Genomic DNA, 15,488 nt, shown 5'->3' on the forward strand with positions numbered 1-15,488 from the left:
CACAGTGTTAGACAAATACCCATTTGTATCTCTGCCAGTTTGTCCAAATTTAACTTAAATTGGCACATTTTCTTATACATGTGCTTGATGTTTGTGCTTGAGTATGTTAATGCAATATTGATTCATTAAATTTGTTTTTAGTAAACTAAAGATTAAACCAATCGACCATATTATAAAGAGCCCAACGTCCTACAGCCCATTGCTGAAATGTTCAAGCATCGAGGAGAATGAAGGTCATACTCAGTTGTCAGGAGGACGATGAATCTGCAGGGGGCTGGAACAATCATCTGTGGCCCAGAACCTGGAAATTCCACCGAGTTACAGGGTTCTAACTTCTCAGCGTTGCAGGTGTAGATAATTCAGAATCTGTTTTGGTAAAATGACCCTGCTTCACATCTTTTTAACCAACAGTTTTTGGAGGAACGTACAGTTGGAAAGAGCCTACTAAGTGTATACATCCTGATTTCCTCATTTATGGGAAATTATTGGGCAGAGAAACCATCAGGTCAGTCTTTCTAATTATTAAAGGCTAATTTTGCGTAAATAATTGCAATTTTAAAATCCACAATTCTGTAATGAAAAATGAATGTCCTGTTTCAGCACATGGTCCTTTCAGAGTAGTTTCTAAAAATGTGGAAATCACCAAAATCAACTTGAAATTATGGGTTTATTTTAATTTAACATAAAGCACAAATATCCACAGTAAAAGTGTAGACAAAATACACGGCTGAGCAAAATGTAAGAAAAAGGAGTAAACATTAATGTTTGTGAAAAGTCAGGTTTCATAGCTTACTGTTGACAAGGGAGAGAAACATCAAGTAGTCAATACATTCAACTACGTTTAAAAAATGATATTTGTATTGAAAATACAAATATTGTGAAGAACTACAAAAAGTGTATCAAATTAGAAAAGGGAATCGACTTATACAAGTCTACCTTCATTAGCTTGCTAAGTCGGTGCTCCCTCAGAAGATAGTGCGCTAGGCAGCTGCCGATGTCACCTAACCGGTTGATCAGCACTATTACAACAACCGGAAGAGCTGCATTGTTATATATCCTGTTTATTACCATATAAAATGAGCTGAAAAATCTGTTCTTCTATATGTATAACACTATGATTTTTTTTTCTGCTTATAGCTTTATTTCAAGCGTACAGTTGTATAAAACCACATGGCTAAGAAAGAACTTAAATTATGCTATGAAATATGTTCACCTTACAGGTCTATGTATGATTTAACATAAAGGAAATAAACAGGCAGACTCAAGTCTACACTTTTAAAAATAAGCGTGGTTTATAAAACCCAGATATGACAGGATCACCAAAGTGTTTACAGAAATACAAATTAGACCATCAGTAAAACCATCATAGAGCAAAACACTCAACATTTACAAACTACTCTGTAAAAGTGGGGGGGGGGGGGGGAGGGGGGGGGTTCATAAGACATTTTGTTTCAATTTTTAATCTTCATGTCTTTTAAAACACCTAACCACATAAGTAGCATCTGTTTTTTAATGTCTTTAAATACATATTTCAAAGTACAACCATCTATAAACTACAGACACTGTCACGTGATCTATCTTCCAAAGGAAATGATAAAAAGGGCACACTGGTTAAAGCGAAGGAGGGATGCAAACAGATATCGAGCACTTAGCAAGCAGGAAAAGCAACAGATCTGATCACATAAAAATGTTAGGTCAGGACTTGCGTGTCGACCAAATCTCTTAATATCAAAACAAGAGCCATTTACAAAACTAGCCTCAAGTTCCAAGCTTGAGGAATTATGCCACCAATAACCCCATAGGGTTAATCTGGCCACCTATGCTGTAATCATTCCACCTGTTTTTAAGATATTCTACTCATGAAGCATCCCAATGTTCCCCATTCTCCAGCCTGCCCCCTCGCCACAAACTATATCGACACACCCCACTATGAGCCTCAAACCCATCCCATCATTGGCCTTAGACACAAGCCCTGGGGATGAAGGAGCCAATAAAAAATTCAGTTTTTCACCTACAAGAGGACCAATCACAATCCATTTTACTAATTTTCACTTCTCAAAGTTTTACTCACACAAATTGACAGGTTTTACAGTTAAAATTTAGGATTGTGAAAAATAAAAATGCTCCGTATCACCTAAATAAAGAATAACAAAAGCATGATTATCACAATTGTATCTTGGACTGTTTTTCCTACATAATGCAAAATATTTCTATTTACACAATGGTATCTAAAACTGCATGCAGGCAAGACAGCTGTTAAAAACAATTGGGCCCTTTTAAGAGAAAATGGGGTGGGGATTTCTGCTTGTAGGGTTGGGTGTGATTTGTCATAGAGTTGTGGGGCTTATTGGATGAAGAGACAGGTGTATTAATGGTAGTGATGGTCAAACTCTGTGAACCAATCGCCGTATTTTTGTCCCGACTATTTTTGCTCTTGGTTTGCTTTGGGGCATAAATTGAGCCCTTTTTTGAATGGAGAGCATCATCTAGTGATGTCACAAAATACAGCAATTGATTCATGAAGCTTTGCTCACCTCTAGTGAGTGGAGATTGGGCCTGATGTCTGGGGGGGGGGGGGGGGTTTCCGAGGCCTCAGAGGGGCTAAATGAAATGTAAGCCGGGTGATCTTTGGTGATGTTCAGTAACTTCTGTAAATGTGGTGCCGCAGGGCCAAAGACTCCCCAGCAAAGATCCCTCCTTTCTGCAGGCATGTCAGTCAGCGCTGGGGTCCTGCTGCGGAGATGCTGGACACAGTCATGCATTCATTTCCGATGGGTCTGCGAATGGATTTAAAACTTGGTGTTGTGCTTCTGACTGAGGAAAGTGATTTCTTCATCCACAATCAGTAGAAAAAGTTGACCTGGTTTAAAAGATGTTTTTACATTTCAGATGGTCCAGCAAGAGGATGTCACTCAGTGTCTCCACCCCGTTTTCACAAGGTTTACTACAGTAAAAGCACATGTAATACCACCGAATAAAAACGATCATAGACCACCACTGACACACTAACTGTTCACTGTACATCTATCCCATGACATTACAACCAAAACAACGCTCTGGCACAGAGCGGACAATAGAAACGCGGTTACACAGAGCAGGCAGAAACAGAGAGTGCAGTACAGTAAACCTTTCTTTGAAAAGAAGTCCAGCTACCTGAAGGGAGGCAGCGGGCCGGGGGTGTGGGGGGGGGGGAGGGCGGCCACTTTCAAAGTTACAGTTGAACAAGATTGTGCTCGCAAGGTGTTGTTGGCTGCGTTTTCCTGTGCGGATAAGATTGCAGGTTTTTACAGTCTCATCGTGCGTTTGAGGAGATCGATTCCAATAAGATAAAAGGATCAAAAGGCAGATGCCAGCCACACGTTACCCATTTTCGTGTTAGCCATAATATGAGGAAATAAGGCTTCAAAACTGCCAAAAGGAATAACAACAGCCAATCAAAATAATTCCCCTAAAATCTATGAGAAACCGATGCAGAAATATGCTCTCAGAGTAGCAGGAGACCTCTGCTGTGTAGTTAGCGATATGTCTGTGGTGATCAACGTTAAGGGCAGGTCTGGAGGACTGGAGGTACATCACAGTATGAGCGAAGACGACGCATAGCACCAGGCAGAAAGAGATCTGCAGTCCGAGGATACCAGCTGAGAACAGGAAGCCCGCTCAGGAGCCTGGTGCCGTGGCATAGCCTTATCTGTGTCACTGGTAAAAAAGGATGGTTCATGTCCTGCTTTTCAAAATGTCAGAAATTCTAGCTGTGGATCTTAGTGGCAGCTGGACGCTGGAATAGGAATCCTTCTGAGAGACCGCGGTGTCCAAGCTGACGTCGTCTGCCTAGCTGTCATGTGGACCCTGGCAAGGAGGACACGATTCCTTTGGTGCTCCCCCATCACTGCTTGTAGGTCATTTAATTTTCTCTCAGTACTGATGTCATGATGTACCTCATGACCCTAATCCATTTCTGTACAACCTAGGAGAAGTGTGACCTAAGAGATCGCTTCAGAGGACAGTCAGCAGAACGAAGGGGAACGTATTTGCTTCAAGAAAACTATTTTGATAATTATGAAAAGCTAATTTGACTATTAGCTTGCTCAAAGGAGTAGGACGCGAAAACGAAAAGTGCGTTTGAAGTCTTCCTTACGAGGCGCCGAGGACCTGGCGTTGGCGCTGCGTTCAGGATGCTAACGGGACTTTCTGCTAATTAGGAGCACAGCAGGTCCTTGTGAATTTCATTCCGGGGACTGTCAAGTGCTCCGCTAATCGAATCACAACAGGCAGATTGCTTCTAATTGACAGAAGACGATTAAACCGGGGAAATTAATTCCCCCTCTACCTCCATTTCTCTCCATGCTCCTGCCAGCGCATTTTAAAAATGTCTCAGGCTAAGCTAATGCAGCCCTGGACACCATATCACTGCAGCATTTAGACGTAGAGAAGCTGTGGATCCCGCCCTCTGTGTTCGCTTAAGACAGATCAGGAAGTTTCCCACAATGCATTGCTAAAACCCAGAGTTTAAAGAGAAGATGACCAGCTTTCCTTTTTTGTTCCAGTTTCCTCCCATGGCCCACAAAACAAGAACACACTGGGATGCTGGACACCATAGGCTACTTCCTTTACAAACAATCACCTCCAACTATGAAATTTACTTTAAACTCTCCTGCTCAAATCAATGTAATGTGCTTTATTAACAGTATCTTAAAGGATGGTGACAGGCCTAATTAAGGAGGTCAAGACTGATTTTGCCTGTGATTGTATTTTTATCAGCTGAAATATTGAATATTGATGCCAAAAGCTGAGGAAAGCGTGTAGAGACTGTAGAGGACGGAAAAAAGTTTCAACACCAATCCTGTAAAGCCTGACATAAAATTTACCCTCCTCCCCCCACACTCAGGGGAACAGTGTTGAAGCAAGCATGAAACAGCAAGAAAATCATTCCTTCGATAACTTTGGTCAAGCATAAGTAACTCACACCAAAGACGGAGACATAGTAAGCCATGCCGGTTAAACATACGGCAGATTTCTGCTTTACGTGCTTATTTTCCTGTGACGAGAAGGATGATGGCTAAAATGGACTACAGTAAACGTACTTCAGGGGAATTCTATGATTGTTTTCATAAGGTACAGCTAATTACATTGATTTAAGACAGAGGACTTGTGGTAAGTAGTGCAGTATCTATGGCAAAAATTCTTAAAACAGTATAAAAAGACAACGGCAATATTTAATCATCACAGGAAGAAGAAAGAATCTGAGAGGTACCTCTGTGACTATTGTCATCTGTCTCCAGTCTGTCCCGAGCAGTTTGCAGTCTAGATCTTTTGAAGTATGCAAAAGGATTTTTTTTTATTGCTGTTGCTGAAATGTGATTCTACCTTACGTCTGTAGCTTGTGGTAGGAGTGCTTGACATCCAGACGCTGAGTTTTGGGAAGAACGGGCACGATATGGGTGCCCACTATCGTGCCCTCAGCTTCGGATGAGACGTAAACCTGACAGCAGCTGTACCAGCTGTGTTCGTGGAAACATACCAGGACCAAAGGCTGGAGAAGGACGCCTCCCTTCGGTGTTTAAAAGCTCTTACGGTGGCATCAATTGACAGGCCCGTTTCGGGTATAGAGCCTTCTTATTCAAGGCTTCAAAATATTTACCATTGTCCGCAGAGTGAAAAAAATCATAGAAAAGATCCTAAAAGTGAATGTTTCAACAAAGAGAAGTGTCCTGAGTGTTTCAAGACAATACAAAACAGAAAAGCATCCAATGGATTCCTCAGCCTTTTGCCCTGTACAGCCTGGGATTGGTTACAGGCCCCTCCCCCTGGGACCCTAACCAATGGATAGATGATGAATGGATAGATGGATAGATATTAGACCCAGTAAAGCCAACTTGAGGGAACAACCTCAGGAATAACCCATCTTATATACACTCCTCTGGGTCATAGTTTGGTCCCCTTTTCAATCATTTGTATAAATTCAACAAAAACATTGAAAACTCAGACATGCAGCATGTCTATGCCCTGATTTAAGAAGAAAACTGGTCATAGCAAAAGCAGAGTCTGTTATTCAAAAAATGAAACTGTTGACAAAAGGACGATGAGAACTACAATGCAACAATCAAGTGAATCGATCAGTTGAATTAATTTCCTATGCAGAAATGATTCATATCCACAGCTACAAGTTTGGTCCGTGATGCTACACCTTCAGGAACAGTGGCCACGGTTGTAGGGGAAAACACAAGGCATCCCTGGATGTGACAACGTGCAACGATGACAAGCATCTGAGTCTTCAAACGCGGGCAGCCAGTTCAGACCTGCCTGCAGCTCATAGACAGACAGCATCTCCTTGGCCACTGTGGGCTGGCAAAGATGTCAGACCTTTAAAAAGAGCAACCATTTTTCAATGGGAAAAACCTCATTAAAAAGTGTTTCAGCAACCAGACGAGCAACATTCTAAGCAGAATGCACCATAAACAGGTAAGGTTTACTGAAGTCTGAGCACAGAGTAAGCTGGCCACTCTTCTAAGGCAACTTAAATGTACAGATTAATGAGTCAACCGACATCACAGGGCCCGGTAATGCCTCTCTGAGCAGTGCTAACCTGACTCGTTTGAAGAAGAGATGTCAAAAACAGTCATTCAGCACCAATCTTCGGAAGGCCTGACTGAGGGTGAGCTTCCCGAAGCCTTCTTAACTCTACATCGTTCGTAAGTAAAACATCTCTTAACACAGAAATCACGAACGTCGTAGCGTTAAGAAGGCTTTGTGAAACTCACCCCAAAGTGAATACAATGTTTTAGCAAACGGTTTGTTTTTAAATCTTCATTAAAAGGAAGTCAACGCCCTTTTCCAGTTATCTTTAAACTTTAGCAATATAGCTGGTAATTAGCTGTTTTCCCATTCCGATTCACAACAAGAATATATTATAGAATTCTATTTGCTACTAACTGAGGTGACAGCCGTTTTAAAATCTAATGATCTTAAAGAAATGGATTCCTCAAGGAGTGAAGCCTGACCCATCTTTGGTTTAGAGGAGCGACGGGTTTGTTCCAGAAGGAATCGCTTTCTGGGACTGGTGTCAACCGGGCGCCACGTAAAAGCTTTTAAACACCTGAACAGGAAAGGTAGCCACTTCCTGAGAAGCGTGGCAGGAGGGTTAGTCCACGGCGCCACCTTCTCAGCTCGACGTCGGCGCAGATGCTATAGATCAAGGTGTTTCGCAGAGGCTATAGCTTTCATAAATAACGACAAAAATGTCTAGAAAATTAACAAAATGTACATTAAAAAAATAAAAATAAAGCACCTTCACATATGAAGTACATTTATAGCTTTTTTTGTTTTTTTTCTTATTTTTTTTTTAATCTAAACCGCACTTTTCCTGCAAGTGCAGCCAGGGCTGTACACTGACTTGATAGCAACTTACCGAAGACATTTAAAATTAAAAATCAAAAAAGACTTAAACCAGTATGAACCAGTGTTTTGTCTGTAAGGGCCTTGGTTGTTGTCCAGCTTCTGAGTCCATGCTTGGGGTTCTGGTAATATCAGTCCTCCAGTTATTGAATGCCTCTTCCTTCTTGATCCTGATACTTAGAAATGTTTGTAAACAGTCACTTGATTTATACTGACGCATGTTAAAATAACTTGTCTGATAAATAAACCAGAGATGTGAAACTGAAGAAATCAAAGAGCATCCCAGAAAATCGAAGCCTTTCTGAGTGTTTTTCTGTGTGTGCCTTTTGTTTGTTAGTTTTGTTTGTATCTCCCTGCGATGTCTGTCTGAGGGGTGTTTGGGTATCTGTGTTGAGCAGTATGTCTGCCGCAGTGAGGGTGTGTATGTTGCTGCATCTGTCGCTGTGTGTGTAAGGTGCAGAGAGGCTGCTTAGTGATTGGACAGCTGGAGAGGAGGCGTGGCCCTGCGTGGCAGAGAGGTGCCGAGGGCTCATGTGAAGGCCTCGTCGTCGGTGTCCTCTATCAGCACCTTCGTGTCTCGAATCTTTGATCTGTGGGAGGAAAGATGCAAAGCGACTTAAGTCATCGTCTGTCCATCATCCAAATCAGAGTCCCTGGGAGCCTCCAGCCAATCCCTAAAAGCACAGGGTACAAGGATGGGGACGACCTGGGTGGGCTGCCAGTCATAAACACACACTCACACACAATGTGCAATTTACAGACGGCAGTTCACATAGCCTGCATGTCTGGACTGCAGCGAAAATCCAGAGTCCTTGGAGAAAACCCACGCAAACATGGGGGCAGGCAAACATGTGGCACTTATCTACTGTCACCAAGAACCGAGCCGTATCCAAGCTGCACCGTGAGCTGGTGCTTTTCCGTTGCAAAGTATGCGAGCCATACCCGAGCTGTAACCACGGCGACATGGGCCTGCTTTAATGGCAGGGCCGAAAGCGTGACTTAACTGAGCTGGCTGCATCCCCACCATGTGATTGGTCGAAATACCCGTGTTCTACACATGGATTGTTTGAAATAAAAAGCATATATTCTATATATTATTCATTATTAGTAGTATAACACATTGCGATGCATTCCTGAAAACTTGACAATTTCCAACTTCCTACTTAAACAGTACCTAGAGAGCCGTGGAACGGAATGGATTAGTAATGCAAATTTACAGAAGCAAATGCACTTGCATAAAACGGTGATTCTCACAGACATGCTGGCGGAAATTAGCATATATTAAATCACACTGCGCGAACAGTAAATAAGTGTCTCTTCGGTTTTCCGTCACTATCACTCTCCAAACTCAGCAACGCCTCTCTGCCAAAGTGAGCTGGAACCACCCTGTAACTAGTCCCTCTTTGCGGTATGACTTGGGTACAGGTCGGTTCCTGTATGCCAGTGGAAAAGCACTAATACAGTGCAGGGACAGGAACTGACCCCTGAGGTTACTACCCACCCTTTAAGATGCTCACACTTCATAACAGACCAAAGTTCTCTGAGCCCCTCTGTACTAAAGCTATGGCACCGTCTCCACGAAGCAGAATCATCGCACTCGTACTGTGAGGACAGCAGCGGGCGTCTCAGGGACAGGCTGCAGCTCCGCTTCCAGCTTTTCTTGCCCTGCCGGTTGCGGACTCCGTCCTCCTGGTCCATCATCTGCTCCAGCAGTGTCTGGTCGTCCGCGTTCAGCGGCGCCACCGAGATGTCGCGAACCGCCCGGAACTCGCCACAGTTGTTCAGGTGTTCGTTCTCCAGACGGAAGAAGTTCCACACGAAGCGCCTGTTGACCGGGGGAATTTTGGTCGAGGAGCAGATGAAGGATCACCCAAAAGTTTACTGTTCTTTAGCTGCTTGGCAGCTTAAAACTTTATACTTCACCCTTTCACATACGTGAATGCTGCTAACTACATGCTACTATTGTTTCACTCAGATACGATGTTTTCAGTCTCATATCACTGGTTACCATGAGATGCTCTGTCTCACCTGAAGACCTCCAGGGGGGCCAGGATGGTGGCCAGCATTTCTGAAGAGGAGGGGTTGATATTCATGGTGGTCAGGGAGATCTGAATGGTCCAGGCAAAGCGCAGTATAACATCCTCTACTATGGCGCAATAGTAATATGCCTGCAGAAAGCCAAAGAGAACAGGTTACCCAAACAGCTGCAAGTTATGTCACTTGTGTGCAAGAAGATCACTGGAGCTTCAATCTGTCCAGGTGGTGTGGACCTTGCCAAGGAGCAATCAGTGGCTGCAGGGCGAGGAGCTGGGATTGGTCTAACAAGGCGGCAGGGCTGATTCTCACCTTCTGTGGGTAAACAGTCTCCTCTCGCAGGAAGGTGTTCTCCCCAGCATTGCGGTCAAACAGACCCCAGTCCATCTTGAGGTCCCAGATTAGTGTGTACAATGAGCTGATCACCGAAAAGACGATGAGCAGGTAGAAGAAAATCTCAGCGTCTGAGTGTCCTTGGTCTGAGGGGACACAAGCAAAAGGATCCTTTCATGCTCATATATGAATCAGGATGACGAGCCTCATTGTTTAAGATGGGACTTTGCACATCATGGGACTTTACACATCATGGGACTTTGCACATCATGGGACTTTGCGCATCATGGGACTTTGCACATCATGGGACTTTGCACATCATGGGACTTTGCACATCATGGGACCTTGCACACACGCATGTTAATCTACACGTATGACAAGGACCTCTGATGTCTTCATGAGGACCTAGATTCCTGTGGATTCAAAAAGTTGTATTCATGCAATTTGACCAGATTTGACCAGCATGTTAGAAAGATTTGCTAACATGGGAGTACCTTCACCAATGAAGACCAAAAATAACTACTCTGAACAGACAATTATGTGCACTTTCTTTGCAAAGTGATACCTATAACATATAGATTAAAAGCGTGAGTGCTATCAGTCTGGTTTCAAAGGGCTGGACCCTCACCAAACACGCCAGTCGCCTTAAACGTCCCCTTTGCTGGTCATGCTTGGATTGTTTCATGCTTGGATGAACAGAAGGAAATGCAGGAGAAACAGACATAGGCTACACAGCATGAGCTTATCTGACAGCTTAGGAACCGTAGGCACAGCATTTTCCTCTAAGACCTATAGCTCTTCACTCCACTAGAGGGAGAAGGTCCACCATGAAAATTCTTTGCAATACTTAAAATTGTCAGATTAAGGGATAACTCTTACCTATTAAATCTAAGAAGAAAATATGGACCACAATCCATTTAAGACTCTCTCCATCTGTTTTTTTTTAATCTGCATAAATACAATAACAAATCTGGATGTGGACTTCTGCATCCGTGCAAAAATGACACACAGGTTAATTAAGCCAGTGTATGCCCAGAGATCTCCTGGCGAGCCGAAAATGGGGCATCTGGAGGTTAAAGGTTAAATTTCCTCTATCTGCTCATGTTACTTTTTTTCCTGGCAAAAAAAGTCACATGGAACTTTGCATAAGCCAAGTGATTCAGCCGATCCCTGCCGGACTATTTGGCTGCCAGCACACAATTCGCGTATTTTACAGTGACCGTTATTAGAATATCCACATGTATACAATAATTTCCTCTCGATTATCCATACTAAAATAATGTAACTGCCTGTATTACTCAGGGTGGTTGCTGAAGTCCAGTGACAAAATTAGAGGAACGTGGCCTTATTTAAAGTGAAAATATCTCTGCTAAGGTGGATCTCTATCTCTCCATTACAGACGGCTTTATGAGGCTAATCTGTGCTGTATCGCAGCGGCGTTGAGTCTCCGTATTCGTACCACATTTAACATTTCTTAGAGGAGCGATTTGTGACTCAGTTGTACTTTGCTGACTGTGTGTAACAGAATATGCAGAAGATCAGGACAGGAGACCGGTGGCTGCAGTACATTCTCGGGTGCTTGAGCGCTCTGATTCGTGGCTTGTGTCAAGAACGTGATCAGAAACCGAGCTACAGGAACAGTTCTGTTTGTCCCATTACTTCACCTGTTTTGCCAGAACCCATCACACAAGAAGCACCTTTTTTTGTTCTCTGTTTGTATTCTGTGACGGAATTTTCATTTGAAAGGGTATTTTTGGGTAAACTCATTTATATTCATGAGAGAAGCTAGCTGATTGGCCAGTGAATGTGCTCCCATCAACATGTGCCACCTGTTTTCTTAGGGTAGTTTGGGAAAACTCATTAATATTCATTATATTGAATATTGGTGAACTCTAAGTCATTCACTGGCCAATTAGGTAGTGCTTCTCTCACGAATATAAAATAGTTTCCCACAACCACCCTGTAGAACAAAAATTTACTCTGTGGCTACTGTGAGTTTCAATATGGCCGCCGATATGGTCACTCTGGGCACTCGAACTGCTGGCATTATAATGTGTTTAGCTCCAGTATGTGTGGGTACGGTTGCTCATGCTGGACCCATATACTCTTCAGCTCTAAACTCCTTAGGTTAGACTCGGACTCTCTGTGGCTATAATCAAATTTTGCGGTTGGTGGTTACAGCTCCGGGGCTGACATCTGGTACAGTTGTTGGGGAGTACACAGTATGAGTGGGATTTGAGTTGGTTTTTATTGTGGAGTCAGTGACGAACAGCCATACAGGCCGGACCCTAGCTATCACCTGCCAAGGGGATGCTGATATGTTTCATGCTGGTTTCCACAGCACAGATCTGTGTAATCCTTCACTAATCAAAGTCTCTGCAGTAGTTGTAAGAAATATTCCTATTATATTACACCGATTTGTAACTGTTGAAATTAGATACAAATGAGTCTGAAATGTTTCGGCACATCAGTGGAGGTAACCAGGTACCAGCACGGTGCGACCCCATCAGATAATGGAGCATGAAGCGGCGGAGAGGAGAGGCCCATCCTGTTTGGGGTGTTGTCCTCCCTTAGGCTACTCATCGGCACTATGAGGTAGCAGAGGACCCAGGGGTCCAGGAGGGGTACAGATTACGATTCCCCGCCCCAGGAGTGGCGGCGTTCCTGGCCTGGAGAGCCGAGCAATGCGAGCGTCAGAAATCGTACCCAGTCACGCTCGCAGCTCATTGCTATTCTTGTAGCGTTGTGAGATGTGTTCACAGTGTGCTGGCAATTACAGCCCAGCCTCGTCCGGAAAGTCCATTTTCCCTCCTATCCCCCATCGCCCCCCCGTCTCTGATCTCTCAATCCCCCCCCCACCCCCTCTCCTTCCCTCCCTCCCTCTCTCTCGCTCTCTTTCCCTTCCTCTCTCTATCTCTCACACGTACACATTCGCTTCATAAATACAGTCTTTATCTGTGCTTTGCACCCTCCATTCCTGGTTTTCGTTTTCCCTCTTACAATCACCCCCCCCCCCCCGCTCCCCTCCAGGTATCATGATCCATTTACTGCTTGTCATTTTATTTTTTCCAACATCGAACCTTTTCCTGCCATCCAGCACATCTGGACCCATCTACCCTATATTCCAATTTTTCCATTGTTCTATCCATCGGATCTCACACACTGGATCTCTCCCAGAGCTCCCATTCACATTCAGTCCCAACCTATTCCCAGACATCCTATAGCTGGGAAAAGCTGGGATACATATACCTAGTTTATCACCAGTAGCATACAAAGACTGAACAAAAGCTGAATAGCCACCGTATCCCCAGACTTACGTCTGTTCCTGGCCCAGTGTCTGAGCACAGTGCACTCAATACATACATTTTTAAATACAACCTCAGCATCATATGACCTGCGGCAACCTTTTTTTCCAATCTCTCCCCGCTATTCCCATGAGAAGAATGCCCCCCCCCCGCCCCCCCAGCAGGAGGCAGTGTGGAGCTGGCAGGCCGAGCGGCCCTTATAATCAGTCTGCTCAGAGTCCCCCTGATTGCTTTTTCCTCGTGACACTCAGTCTTCCCCATTAGCATCTGCTTCCCAGCTGCCTGACAGAGAAGCTGCATACATGCAACGCGCATGTTGCAAGGGAGCAGACATGCAACAGGAGCAGACGTGGCTCATTCAGGCCCATTACTCATATACAGTGCACCACCATGGCGATTAAAATTATGCCCTTATTATTCTCTTCTTGTTTCACCTGTTTCAAATGCTCATCTTTTCTTACAATAAAAAAGAACAAATCTTTTCAGAAATATAAAATGTGAACTGATGGCTATGTTAAATAACCCATGATAAGCATAGAATACAGTCTTGTGTCGCGTAACAACGTTTGATGGCCTCATAAGATTATAATGGAGCTGAAATATTCCTGTCGCCTGGCTGTTGTAGCCGTCGTAAGGTCATAGTGTAACGCATTACTCACGTGTTTGTGGTGATGCTGGTGTAAGCAAACCTACTGCACTGCCAGTATATATATATATAAAAATAAAAGTATAGCACGTACAATTATATACAGCACACAATACTTGATAATGATAATAACTAGGCTTCGTTACTGAAAGCGTACTTTTTATCGTTATGTAGGCTATACCACACTCAGTGACAAAAAAAAACGGTCTGATTTGTATGTAATTTGGTACATGTGCAGACCAGCGATGGGTATGTAAATGATTTGATTTGCAAGGAGCTGGCACATCTAGTCACCAGACACAGAGGACGCCTCGTAGGCGCATTAGATAGGGGTCGCATTGTGGGTTTGCAGGCCGGGTGATCATGTCGTGCAATTGCGACATGTGGGGCATGCAGATGTCACAGTCTCCCCATGTTGGAACCAATGGGCACGTGAGGGCCCCCGCACACGTCGTGAAGGTTCCCGTTGCCCAAGACAGACCACACCAAGGGAGGGTCATTGTATTGTGCGCCAAACATTACAGAACATCATGGCATCTGCACCTGCCATCTGGACTCAGGTATTGGACTCTCTACAGCACCCTGAGTCATCCTGCACCGTGTCGCGACGACTGGCATCAGCTGGATTCACCATCCCTTGCGTAGGCGTCCACATGTCTTACCCCTCCTGAGACAGCACCCTGGTACAGTCTTTCAACAAGACAACGCCCGTTCACACACAGCACGTGTGTCTACGGACTTCGTACGTCATGCTGAGATTGTCCCATGGCCAGCCAGGTCCCCCGATCTTTCCCCAATTGAACATGTGTGGGATCAGCTCTGACATCAACCCAGACCCAATGCCAATCTGCAGGATCTCGAGGGCCAGTTATAACAGCTGTGGGCCGCAGGAGAGGATACAACGGCTGTATGACTCCCTTCTGCACCGTTTCATTGCATGTATGCAGGCTCTGGGGGGAGAGGGGGTGGGCACACCCTACTGACATGGGACCAGCAGTGTGCCCATACTGCCAACTCCGTTTGATCTGATATTATAATCATTGCGATACTGTCACATGACCTTTCACCACGTGCAGATTCATTTCATTTCCACTACTCTGCCTGGGTGCTTAACTTCTTTTTGTCACTGAGTGTATGTAGCCTAGGTGAATAGTAAGTTATACCATCTAGGTTTGTGTAAGAACACAATATGATGTTTTCACAATAGTGAAATTACCTGATGTCGCATTTCTGAAAACCAAGGGCACCATTAGGTCTACTTTAGGGGGGCTTTAGCCCCCCCCCCCCCCACATAAATGTAAACTAATCAGTTTAAATAACGTGACCCATTTCCATCGGGCTTTCCTAATAAAGGCTTAGCCCCCCATGCAGAAATCTTTAGTGACGCTCCTGGTCAGAATGAATATCCTGCTGTTATTGACTGACACATGACTGTAAACATCAATACACCATCATCTCACTTTGAAGGGAACCGAATCACATGGACAGTAACATGCAACTTACGGGACCTGCACAGCCCCCCCCCCCCACCCAGCTGCGTTCGGCTGCACGTCTCCATTACCCACAGAAATGCGGTGCATTTTCAGGCACCATCTCAAATGGTCTGGAAGCATCTAACAGAATGGCTACTGAAGTCGATAACAGCAGAGCAAATGAAAAAAAATCACATCCTGTTAACCTAACCTAATCTCCGGAGTGGGTGAGCTTCAAAATTGGCTTGTTACGAGAAAAAAACCCCATCATTAATAGATTAATGGAAGCTATCAAAGGAATAACAG

At 44.2% G+C, this 15,488-nt stretch overlaps 1 protein-coding gene across 2 annotated transcripts in view; it reads right to left on the reverse strand.

Moving 5' to 3' along the window:
* Positions 1–653: 653 nt before the first annotated feature.
* Positions 654–15,488, reverse strand: part of xpr1a (xenotropic and polytropic retrovirus receptor 1a) — a 74,993-nt gene continuing 60,158 nt past the window's right edge. For both annotated transcript variants that reach the window (XM_048977319.1, XM_048977318.1), the window contains exons 12-15: positions 9,739–9,905; positions 9,421–9,560; positions 8,996–9,217; positions 654–7,982 (exon numbers count right to left, since the gene is read on the reverse strand). In XM_048977319.1, coding sequence (XP_048833276.1) covers positions 7,922–7,982; positions 8,996–9,217; positions 9,421–9,560; positions 9,739–9,905 — 590 coding nt within the window. In that variant the 3' untranslated portion in view covers positions 654–7,921. The remainder of the gene's footprint in view (positions 7,983–8,995; positions 9,218–9,420; positions 9,561–9,738; positions 9,906–15,488) is intronic.

This window comes from Brienomyrus brachyistius, chromosome 15 (genome assembly GCF_023856365.1).
Source record: "Brienomyrus brachyistius isolate T26 chromosome 15, BBRACH_0.4, whole genome shotgun sequence".
In the NCBI taxonomy this organism is placed as follows: domain Eukaryota; kingdom Metazoa; phylum Chordata; class Actinopteri; order Osteoglossiformes; family Mormyridae; genus Brienomyrus; species Brienomyrus brachyistius.